We start from the raw sequence: 12796 nt of genomic DNA on the forward strand, positions 1-12796 counted from the left end.
TATCTTTGATTCGATATGGTCTGAATGTTCAAATTGGACAGACTGTCAGAAGTCTGCTGAATTTCAATTACTTTTCTCTTCCTACCACAGCAGCTGCCACCATAAGCCAGCAGTTTGAGTGTTCAATTTTAATTACACACGTGCGTTTGCCTGAATTTTTAATTATGCCTATCAAGTGCTGGTGGAACATTGACTGAAGAGGAGAAATGAGTGCTCAAGGGGGACGGCTGTCTGCTCCCCATCTGACGAGAGGTGAGCGGCAGGCTTAGGGGAAAAAATCAAGTGCAGATAAAAAAACAACAGATAAGAAACACTGAAGGTCCACAAACACCGCGTCCTTCTTTGTGCTCGAGCTGGATACAGGTGTCAAGGAAAACTGCTCCTGTGGTTTTAATCAAAATGAGAAAATCTATCTTGTTACCATCCCAGAAAAGGTGAAACAGAGGTGTATTAGCGCACGTAGCATGGAGAGCTACAACTGAAAACATCTGGCTGCTTGAAAAGCAAAAACACAAAAATGGTGCACCTGAACCTGTCGCCTACGGCAAACTGAAGGAGAGCAGATATTGTTTCAAAAACACGTTTCAGAGTAAGCTATGCTGATTTCTTTCTACTTTTTTCAATTAAATGTAGGTTTTGAATTTGAGTTTTTGTTTGTCGCTGCGATCTCTGCTGTCATGATTAAACTCTATAAAAAGCAGAAAAGAAACGAGCCCGTCATCTCCTCGCTGATTGTCACATTAACACAACAGGAACAGGCCACAATACGCTGCACCCGGCTGCACAAGAAAACACCATTCAAACGACTGCAGATGTTTACAAGGACAAGTGAATGAAGGCTGTCACTGATGACAAAGATAACATCATTACATTCTTGCAAATATTCTGCCTATGGAGCTTTAACTGGGTGTGATGGCAAATTTGAGTGAGAGAAATGGGTCAGGCCTGGCTTGCAGCAGATAAACAAGAGCACAGACGTGGACTGGTGTTATAACATAAGCGAGGTTGATCTGTTCACATATGCATTTTTATACTTTACGTAAGTAAACGCATCCTCTTGTACTGAAGTGTTGGCAGCTTTACCTCCCACGCGCACACAAACAATAAGGACAAAGAATTTTAATAACAGCAAGACATTTTATTTAGGAAAGAGAAACACACACAGTGTAACAACATTTGAAAGATTTGATAACTCTGCTGCTGTCACAGGAAGACATTAGCATCATCTGCTGAGGGGTTATTAAAGTGAAAAATACAGACAGCTGTTACTTTGGTAAGTATAGTGTTAGTACATCAATGCCACACACACCAGATTATTCACACTCTCCAAGATCTCAGTCAGATTAACCAGGGTGTAGTTGCTTGTCTGTCTAAGTTTTGTTGTCACTGCTTGATCTGCACAAACTAATGACTAATGAAAAGCCAACGAGATGTCAAAGAGGCTCACAAACAGGGACAGACGGATGACGGATGCCTCACAATTGCATAAGTGCCAAATGAGCTAAAACGCTTTATACAATGTCTGAGTGTTTGAAGGACACAACAGAAACAACTGACGTGGCAATGGATGCACGTAACACAGGAATAAGCACTCGACAATACCGATCAACTGACCAGTGACCCCGTCTGTTTCATGCATATTCAGCACATGGACAGCAGTGCAGACAAACAGTAGCATGCACACTCGCAAATAGGGCTGCCACAAACGATTATTTTTGCGATTAGTCGACTAATCAGATCATCATCCATTGGCCGTACAACATACAGCTTATTGCATCAGCAGCATCTGCTCTTATATAACTATCATTAGCTTACAGCTTGAAGTGTTTAAGGTATGTGCTAACTAAAAATAAAGACAAGATGATTGTTTATTGAATTTTAATGAAATTTGCAGATTGTTTCGGTGAAGTTTAATAAACTCCTTGCTATCTAAAATATAACAGGACACCTGAGTAAATTCTCGAGCATCTCACACTTCTGATCATCAGCTGTCTGCTTGATGTTTATTCAGCTGTGTAAAAACTATAACTTTAATCTCAGCCAAACCGATTTACTCAGGAACAAATACAATACTAAAAAAAGCCAAACAATAACATTTTTAAGTTATCTAAGTGATTTGTATATGTTTAACCTGAGTAGTGAAAGACGGCGGTGGGTTTGAAAACGATTTGCCGGGAGTCCGGTGTTCTAGTTAGCCTAGCTCCCGGCTAGCTATCGAGCTAGTGGGTAACAGACGTCTCCGAAAACGTCGGAGCGCTTTTGAAAATATGTGGTGTCTTGATAAACTGAGCAGATATTTGAGGTTTACACAGCTACATTCTCGCCTGAAAATATGTTAAACGTTTATTTTGTGACACAGAAAGAATAATAAGAGTAATATTAAAACTAACTAGCTGCCGCCATTGTTGTAAACTGAGCTGGGCTGCGCTATGAATTCTGGGACACAGCTTCTTCTTCTTCGGGGTTTAACGGCAGCTGGCATCCTTGTACATGCAGTGCTGCCATCTTCTGTTTCAGTCTGTTATTACACTCTTAAATCCTACTACTTATTCCTGTGTCTTTTGTGATCTTACAAAGCTTCAAACGAGGCGTCGACTATTAAATCAGTCGTCGACGATTTTGATAGTCGACGTAATCGTGACTAGTCGACTAATTGTGGCAGCCCTACTTGCAAACACGCGTTAATATGTCGTTACTGTGGAGGCTCTCCACTGTAAGTAAAGACTCACAGTGGAGGTAGGGGGAGAACCATGAAAGCGTTCACATCACCATTTAAAAGAAGGGAACGTGGCTAAAGCTAAAGCTAGCCAGAGCTCAGAGCTAGCCACAAGCTTGGTGTGAGCCTCGGTATGAGCAAAGGACCAAAGCAGTTACAGGAAAGTTGTGGAGTTGAGTGAAAAATAAAAAAGCATCACTGTTCTGTTATTTGGTAAATTTATTTGCAAAATGATCTAAGAATCTGACATTAGTTCTGTTTATATCAATAAAGCATTTTATTTTCCATTGTTTCAGTAACAGAAGGTCCTGTAACTCCAAACTGTAATCGGTGCATTAAAGAAAACTTAATTTTTCTATAATCTGTCAGGTGTAGTTGTTAGAAAGAAAATCAGAATTGGCAACAAACAAACAAAAACAACCTGGAATCAAAAATTGCAGTGAGTGAATCTCTAGACGATACACATAACATTTTTTTAGATGATGACACAAATAGGTTTGCATGTGTTAGCAGAGTACCAACAAGAAACTGATACACAAGTTTTTAGTTCACACACAAACCATCACATGGATATATTGTATGACACTTACAGTACAGCTGTTGGCAGGGTCCATAAGACCAAGCTGCAACGTTTGGTTTCATCCTCCCCTTTAATAATCTATCTTTTCTGGTACATGACTGTATATGCTTTCTGATAGATTATCAATACCAACCATTTTATGTCATTTTAAACACTGTAATGCACTAAAACTGATAGTGATGTACACTGATAGTGGCAATCCCAGTAAAACTAATGTAATCATCATGTAACCAGTAAAGCCACTGGCTCTGTTAGGAGTAAAACAGAAAAAGCTATAAGGTGTTGAGAACTGAAGACATTCTTTTTATAGTCTTGTTCCACTGTTCGTTTTCTCCTCAGCAGCGTGCTTCAGTGCTACATAAAGCGATTAAGTTTCTGATTAATATCGAGTGTTGACATTTCTTTGAATCTGAGCAGGACTTCATTGAGCACAGCAAGAAAACTGAAAAGTGGGTCAGCGTCTGCAGTCACGCTTTTGGCCGCAGCGCTCCTTCAGAAACGTGTGTCTGAATGAAGTGGGTCTGTTTGGCCTCGGCTACACTGCAAACACGGGGCACAAACAACAGCCTTCAGTGCCGTCATTGTTAATCGTTATCTCTCCAATCCCCGTGGCCAGCTCTCTGCTGTCTCCCCCCACCCACTCACTTCTGCTTTTCTACCTGTAAAGACGTGTTTGAAAAGAGCTGCGGCTGACCCACAAAGTCCACGACGAGCGATCCCTCTGGTTGCAAGAAAGAAAAAATAGACGTAATTGACAGAGATTAGGCCTCACCTGCTACGGTGTGATGTAGGCTGAACTTGGGACACTGAAAACTCGACGTGTTGGAGAACGAAGCGAGCCGAGGTCGGTCCACGCATTTGCTTCACTGCATTAATATTTCAACATCAGTTAGTGATTTGGGAGTTACTGCGTTAAATACTGTACACTACTTGGTGTACTTGATTCTCTTGTTTTTAAGTTTGTTAAACACATAAACTGTAAATATATAAACAATAAACCTAAATCAAACAATTTTTTCTCTCCACAGAAATAAAAGATGCTTCTCATGTGACATCATTATTGCACTGCTCAAGAGCTGTCTGCCATATTGGATGCAGTTGCTAGGGAAACATATATTCCCCAACGAGTTGGCAGCTGACTCCTGGAAGTTGCCGGCTCTTGCTGTGTGAACTCTGTTTTGTAGAAGGAAATACACCAAAAACCTCACGGTGATTGCTTTGGTTGCTCGCAGATTTCCACAGTTGCCCGTACTTACGTGATGCTGTCTGCAAACACTCGCTAACTACTAGCAGAGCTGCAGTAAAATCTGGAAAAGTGTGGCGCACCTTTCATGTTGTCACTGCAGCTCAGGCCAATATGCTAGCAGCCAAAGCAATTCCAAAGTTTTTGCCAACCAGCAGAGGAATACAGTTTTCCCAAAGGTTCCCAGCCTGTGTGACTCGTGCTTTAGCAATTATTTTTCAAGCACTGTCATCAATCTTACGCAACCACTCACAACTCCTTCACAGCTCCCTCACGACCGCTGGTTGCCACACACCAGCCTGTGTGGCTGGGGTCTAAGTCACATCCAAACTAGCAAACAGGTTTATGCGTTTGCGGAACATGAAGGTAAAATCCTTTTGCAGTGACGGGCTCAAATCCCACATGGACCTGTACACATTACATCATAATGTCATGTGTGTAGTACCTGAAAAAACAACCTCCTGTTAATACACTACTCTGTACGACCGTAATGCAGAGCTGTTTTCACTCATAATGGCGACCTGTGCTAAAACAACTTCCACAAACACCACATCTTGTTGGGGGGTGGGGTCCCCTTGGCCAGCAGGGGGCAACGTATCTGACTGCGGTCACAAAAGGGAACTGCCATAAAATGAAAACAGTTGTAGTATCAAGCCAGTGTAGATCTCAGTCATCTGGTATAGGGGTGTTACAGTTCCCATGATAGATATAGACCGGTCCATCGCAGCGATAATACAACTGAAATATGTCTCCGTATCCGTGATCCCTCCACCAGGTGCACAGCTGCCGGTTCCAGCCACACGCCAAGGAGTAAAACAGTTCAGGATGCTCCATTCCGATCATGGTAAAGAAGTCTTGATCACCCAGGTGGCCTCTAAAGCGATACTGGTCTGCTAGCTTGGCCACATTGCTGGGCTCCAGCAGCTTATTGTAAAGAGCCGAGGACCTCATAGCGCCTAGGTCCAACAACATCACACCGCTGTTGAAGCCCGGGAGGCCGTCAGGAGGAGGTTCCCCGACTCTGGTCTGAGGGTTCTCCTTCCGGTACTGCCAGAAAGTGTGCCTGAGGAAAAAAGAAGAGGTGCCAGAATAAGGATCGGTCTGCATGTCGAAGTGCATTTGGGCAAAATGTGTGTAACAGTCAAAACACTTAAAAACAGAGTAGGTTGAATATGAAGGGTGGGGGGTAAGGGAAAGTTGCCTTTTTTCAGACTGATGAACAAACTGATGACTTCATTTGAAGAAGAAACATAAGTAGTCATGACCTTTTGTTTCTTTCTCTCATGCATTTGTCAGGAAAACTATTGCTGTGGTTTAGGCGTCCCTATCAAATTTAGGGAGCTCAGGATTTTTATGCTGCTGCTTGTACCGTTTTTATTTTTAGGGAGTGGGGGTGGGGATGAAGTGTTTGCTTCAAGAAAGTACAAAATGCTCCTTCTGTGCACTGACAGCTGGTGCAAAGATGTTTCGTGCCAACTGAAGACGAGGATGAATGGAAATGTGCTCTTACTTGCTTGCTTGTGCACACGTACGCACAGATACAGCTTATTCTTAGTTTGGGCCACAGAGGAGGAAAGCTACAGTAGATGAAATAGTAACGCAGAAACAGAAAACAAAATTAACCACTCATTTAATTTCTGCTCTGCTGACTTTTTGGATAAATCAATGCATGTGGGCGGCAGAAAAATGAAAAAGAATAAATAAAAATCACACACAGTTTGCATTTGTCTTTCTCTGTGTGTGTGCAGTTTGATCAAATCTTGTGGGAGCAGGAGATTCTGAGTCACACTTTCGTATTATTACTGACCTATATTCGGCAGCTGTAGCTTACAGTTTTATAGAGTGTGGTGGTTAGTGACTGGGGACTTGGGGCCCCTGTGGAGTATTTATCATTTTAAAGACATTCAGTGTGTGTACGTGCACGGAGATGTATCCAGAGTAAACATGGTGAAGTCAGGGAACATTTACATTTCTGTTTTGCTGCTCTGAGTAAGTAAGTAAGCATGCACTGAGTAAAATACATTAAGAACAATAAATTGCATTTTCTTCAGCATCATGATGGCCAGTAATGTACGACTTCTATCATACTAGTTACAGACATGACCAGAGATGGGCAGTACCGCTTCGCTTTGGGCATTTTTAATCTGTAGCTCTGCTCTAAAAGAACGTACGTACCTGGACCCGCCTACTATCCTCGGAAAGGTAAAATGATTGGTTAGAATCTAAAGTGTATCACAGATCAGGAATAAAAAGCACCGAAATGTGCGCTGCTTTTCGGTCTGGTATGGCACCGGATACCGGTACCCATCCCTACATTTGAGTGCAGTGAACTCACTGTCATGTTCAAGAAACCAGTTTGAGATGTTTTGTGACATGTGGCACGTTATTCTGCTGGAAGCAGCCATCAAAAGATGCGTACGCCGCCACCACCGAATCGTTAGCACAACGCAGAATGGATCTATGCTTTCGTGGTGTTTGCCAGCTTCTGACCCTGCTGTCTACCCTCAGTTTCTTGTTCTTCGCTGACAGCTAAGAACAGGGAAATTTTGACTAATATTAGCTTCACATAAACTCTGGAATGCATTTTTGTCCAAAAAAAGGACAAAAATGTGTCCTGTTGCCTTATTTGTCATGTCCAGTGTTGGTCAAGTTACTTGAAAAAAGTAATCAGTAACTAATTACTGATTACTTCCCCAAAAAAGTAATCCTGTTACTTTACTGATTACTTATTTTCAAAAGTAATTAATTACTTAGTTACTTAGATACTTTTTAAAAACACGATTTACAACCTGAATAGGTGATAAAGCGATAGATCTTTCAGCCCAATTCTACTTTTTCTGCATAATCATCATACAAAATGTAATCAAATGGAAAAGTCTCTTTTTAAAACTTGTTTTATTAGTTTTAATCTTTTAACTTTATGCATCAAGCAAAAATCAGTCTGGCTGTACTTCACAGCAAAAGATGCAAACTCAGCAGCTGCAACAAGTGCTTTAAGCTGATACTGTGATACTGTCAAAGAAGGTAACACCTCAAATCTGATGAAACACCTGGCGACGTATAGCATTTTGTTAAAAGCCGAGAAATGCGCCGTATTTGATAGCTTGCTGCGAGACCTCACACCGAGCGCATCTACTGCGGGTGTGGTGCCTGTTATCGGACCCGGAGTTAGCAACATCCCCCAAAAACCCGAAGAGGAGAGTCCTGGCTCCTAGCCCTGCCAGTGTAGCAGAAATGATGAGGATGATGATGCAGCAGCAGCCGTTCTTCTCTGCGTGAGTAGCTTAATGTTGTTCGTGTGTAATTTACATTGAGTAGGCTAACCACGTTATTACATTAATGCATGTAAGGTGAACTAGCAAACACCGTCGTAGCTACATGCGGCTGTCTTCATGTTTGATGGCAGATACTCCCTTCACCCTGGACAAAAAGGCTAAAATGACCAAAGAAAAAGTGGAAAACAGTTAAACATGAGAGGTTTTTGGACAAAGTTTGTGTTTTTTCCATTGATTAAGCACTGCTTCCAGCCAAGAGTGATACCATATATGCCCCATAGCTGCAGAAAAGGCTAACATTGTTATCTTTTTACAAAAAAACAGCTGAACATGAGAGGTTTTTGGACCAATTTTGTGTTCTCCATTCTTTAAGCACCGGTTCGAGCACCGGCACCGTTTCAAAAGTACCGGTTTGTTACTGGTATCGGATAAAACCTAAATGATACCCATCCCTACTCAAATGACCTCTACAGTCACCAGATCTCAGTCCAGCAGGGTACCTTTGGATTGTGGTGGAACAGGAAATTCGCATCATGGACGTGTAGCCAACCAATCTGCAGCAACTGTGCGATACAATCATGTCAACGTGGGAGAAAAAAAAATCTCTGAGGAATATTTTTAAGCACCTTGTAGAATCTCTGATATGCAATGTTAATGGAGTCTAACCAGGCACTGGCAAGGCATAGTCCCAAGAAAAGCCCTTTAAACTTTAATGAAACGTTCCGCTCTACGTTTGGAGAAGGTTAGAAAACTGAGCAAATAATAGAGAATGGCTCTTCATGCTGAGACACAAAGACTTTCTCTGGTTTGTACCAGCACACTCACACCACATTCACTCAAAGTGAGCAAATAAGCTCACCAGCTCAGATTAGAGCTCATACTCTTCACACCTCCGTCCTCTCCTGCCTTGAATTTTCACTGCCAACCTTTCAAATCAAGTGTCTCTCTCACTTGTGAAAGAATGAAAAGCAGTAGCTGGTGACAAGGGCAGTCTGTGCTGCCATCCCCTCCACATGCATGCTTCTGCTTCTTCAGAATATGAGACAGCCTGGTTTCTGATAACTGCAAAAAATGTGCTAACCGACAGACGGGAGTCTGGGCTGTGCAAATGAAAAGTCCGGCCCTTTTCGTCTGTAGTTCGGATACACAGAAACACATTAAAATTCCAGGATGGATGCAAAAGAGACGCTTTAATAGAAGAGATGATAAAGAGCTTAAATTTAGAATAGAGTCATTAAAAAGCATGATTAAAGTCATTTAACAACGTCACGTTAAACAAGGTTTGGCAATTCTGTTGACTAAAGAAGGCATCATGGTAGACTCGCTGTTCTCGATGATGATGCTGACCGCCAGATGCAAAATCTAATTTTATTAAGATCAATGAGTATCTCAGTGTCCGTGCTACATTAGTCATTATTTCATATTAAGCATTCGGTATCATCTTACAGCAAAAAGTGGAAACACGTGGGATGCATCGCACAATGGAGCCTCAAAACACAAAGCTTAAAGAGAGCAATTTCCTCGCTGCTCATTGTGTGCGCCCGTGGCTGTGGCACTTATGTAAGCATGTCTCCGGGGTTTTAAAACATTACGAAGACAGCTGCGAGGGAAGAGACACGGGGCATTTCTTCCAATAATGAACTTTTCAGGGGCAGGATGTGCTCTCGGTGTGGCTGGTGGGAGGATGCAATCTCCTGCACAATGCTCGGTCCATTAGCACCAAAATGCAGTGCGAGCCGAGAGCTGAGAGCTCTCTCTCTGCTCGGCACAGGAAAAGAGGACGTGGACGCTGCCTCGCTAATAGCACGTTAAAAAATTTAAATATTGTCAAGTCCATTAGCTGGAGGCCAATTAACAGGGCAGCATGCAGAGATAACAGATAACAGATCGGCTTCTCCAATGTTCACTCAGTCTGGGTTAAATGTAATTAAATAAAAGGCTTCTTTCTTTTGGGGTGCAGAGTCAGTGCTACTTATTTCATTTGGATCATGCATCCTGACATTACACAGGTCATGACCTGTCGCTGCAATCGGAACAAAAACAAATCCTCAACACAAAACAAGAGAAAGAAAAACAATAAAAACTTGATTCTCTGTATTTTCTATTGATCTCAGCCCGTGGCTACAGCAATATCCTCCAGAATTTCAGTGACGCAAAAGCTAACCGCTGTCAACACTTTCAAATTTCCTTTAAAAGGGAGAAAAATCAATTGCAGCTCAGGGAATGTGCTTTTAACCCCCACAAACTGCAGAGTGAGTGAGTCACATGTCAGTGCAACTGTGATTGGTCAGACACTGAGACAATGTGGAAAAACTTAAGCTGATATACGATTTCTTGGTATTCTGCTGCTGAATAAGCCTGTCCAGGCCCACAGGAGGACATTAGTGGGGATTCCCAGTGTTGGTAAACCACTGGGAAGAACAGAGACACCACATTTACTGATTAGCATGCGCACACACACACACTGCTTTTCCACTGATGGCACTTCTCCACCACACATGACAAGCAAGCATCAATCAAATCCTGAGAGCAAACAAAGCGTCACTAACAGCATATAAATGTGGCTGTAGAAACACATTCGCTACAGAGGAATTCAACTTTGGTTGGCGTGAGTTATTAGGGCTTAGTGGTAAGATTAATGCACAGGCACTGCAGAGAAGACGATATTAATATCACACTTGTCACCTTCAATATCACGTGCACTTGAAATCTTAATCTGTAACTTCATGCTGACAAGATGTCCTGTACTTTATCATACACAAGCACTCTGTGTACGATGTGTAAGCCAGAGAAATTGCTGGTAAAAATTGGTAAATGGACTAATTCTTATAAAACGCTTTTCTACTCTCACGGAGCACTCAAAGCGCTCTATACAACACGCCTCATTCACCAAATCACACCCATTCTCACAAGCACTTTATCTACACTTAGTGCTTTCTAACATATATACACATTCATACTCCAATGGATGCATCGGAGAGCAAGTTGGGGTTAGTATCTTGCCCAAGGATACTTGACATGCAGACTGGAGGAGCCAGGGATCGAACCACCGACCTTCCAATCAGTAGGTGACCTGCTCTACAGCCACCCTAGTGAAGGGTTTAAAAATAGTGCAAAGAAAGCAAACCTGTGACTTGTTACCCTTTTTGGCTTCTTTCTAAAATTAAACACTTTTCGATTAATTGTTTCATTAGCACACAGTCTTCAAGAGCCCACAGGAAACCACCTGCCCGTGTTTGTACCAGTATAGCAGCTGCTCCTGCATGAAACTTCCCACCTGGACTTGGCTCATTGAGTCTCAGTATCTCACACACACAGACATCCACACACACACACACACACACACAAACACACACAGTGACGTCCTGTTTTGATGCTGCGCAGGGGTGGAAAACAGTGAAGTAGTCTAAACGGACCTGGTGTGTTTGTTTTATTATCTTGGAGAAAACTGGAAAAAAATGCTGAGGAACAAAGAGCCTGAAAATTGGGGCCCTTGTTTACCTGTGTACACACACACACACACACACACACACACACACACACACACACACACACACACACACACACACACACACACACACACACACACACACACACACACACACACACACACACACACACACAGTTAAATCAATGACTAAATGACTGAATCAGTGTACAGAGCTTGACAGAAATATAATTACCCTTTGCAGAAACAGACCTCAACAACTGTGATTGGTCAGTTTGATAGTAATATGCAGCAGCAGCAGCAGTGATTAGATCACAGCTTGTACCTTTCTGAAACAAAGTAATTATAGGCTTGCTTGCTCATTGTGCTATGCAACAGCTAGTATTTCGTCAATGAATCCATGCATTTGTCAGGTTTTCCTATCACTGTGTACACACTGAAGTCTTCTCTCCTTCATATGTTCCACTAAAAATAACCATTTTTAAGATTTATTAGCGAGCAGCTCAGTTTCCCTTCTGTGGGTGCAGACGCCAGTGAGTACGTTAAATACTGGGAACCCCTCATAAGTATGGCAATGCAGCCACCCATCACCCTCCCAGCAGACACACTTACTATGTTGGTTTGTTCTCAAGTTATTGCATTCACAACAGTTTCAGAAAACGTACTCTGACCTTGAGGTCGAGGTCACTGAGATTCAAACTCATCCAAGGTTTTGAATAGATGCCCCTATGAGCCTTTCATTCATAAAGTTCAGCAATGCAACGGTAAGAAAGCCAATAACAGAATGCTGAACCTGACCAGACATCTGTTACCACATCTGCTCATTTTAACGCCTTTGTATGTTAATAAAATATAACGAGCATTTAAGGCGAGGATGACAGGAGGAAAGATTCAATCTGGAGCGCCACATCGGATCCTCATGTCCAAGAGGATTTAATAAATTTCCACTGCCTAACGAGGGCACTCAGAGTTTTGTACTGTATGAATCAACCTGGCGTGTTGCTGGATTCTGAGTGTGAGTGATGAACAGTTTGTTTACTCCTGGCAGTTCTGACAGAGAGACGGGAGATAAATATGAATTGCAGGACGAGAGCACTTCTTAACAGGTGACTCATCGTGGTTCCTGCCAAATCCTCCATTATTATTCTGGCATGAGAGACTCAAAATAACATTTTCACCATAGTTGTCATAACTTGGCCTCCTGACTCTGACCTCATAGTTATGCCACTTGCAGAATCTCATTTTAAGCCGGTTATAAATCTGACTTATAAATCGGAGCAAGCGTAAAGTCACAATCTAGGACATTCCTCTATCAGCAGGTTTGACAACACAGCTTGTAACACTGACATCATCTCATAAACTTTACAACAAACCAGATTTTAGATCGGACAGAGTATTTAGGGACAGCCCGCCAGACTTCTAAACCATTTGACTAACGTAGTAAAGGCCTGTTACCACATGTGGAGCCCTTTCCACTGTAAAAACTCTTCAAAAACTTCCATTTGAATTTCTGTATCCTGGTGCTTTCAAAAGG

The 12796-nt window shown here is 42.2% G+C and overlaps 1 protein-coding gene across 1 annotated transcript in view; it reads right to left on the minus strand.

Annotated features, from left to right (window-relative positions):
* Positions 1-1712: 1712 nt before the first annotated feature.
* xxylt1 (xyloside xylosyltransferase 1) overlaps positions 1713-12796 on the minus strand; it is a 32443-nt gene continuing 21359 nt past the window's right edge. Inside the window, exon 5 of the mRNA XM_087852800.1 lies at positions 1713-5602. Within this exon, the coding sequence (XP_087708926.1) occupies positions 5206-5602 (397 nt within the window). The 3' untranslated portion in view covers positions 1713-5205. The remainder of the gene's footprint in view (positions 5603-12796) is intronic.

The sequence above is a fragment of the Neolamprologus brichardi genome, chromosome 15 (genome assembly GCF_056152115.1).
Source record: "Neolamprologus brichardi isolate AB-2024 chromosome 15, ASM5615211v1, whole genome shotgun sequence".
Classification (NCBI taxonomy): domain Eukaryota; kingdom Metazoa; phylum Chordata; class Actinopteri; order Cichliformes; family Cichlidae; genus Neolamprologus; species Neolamprologus brichardi.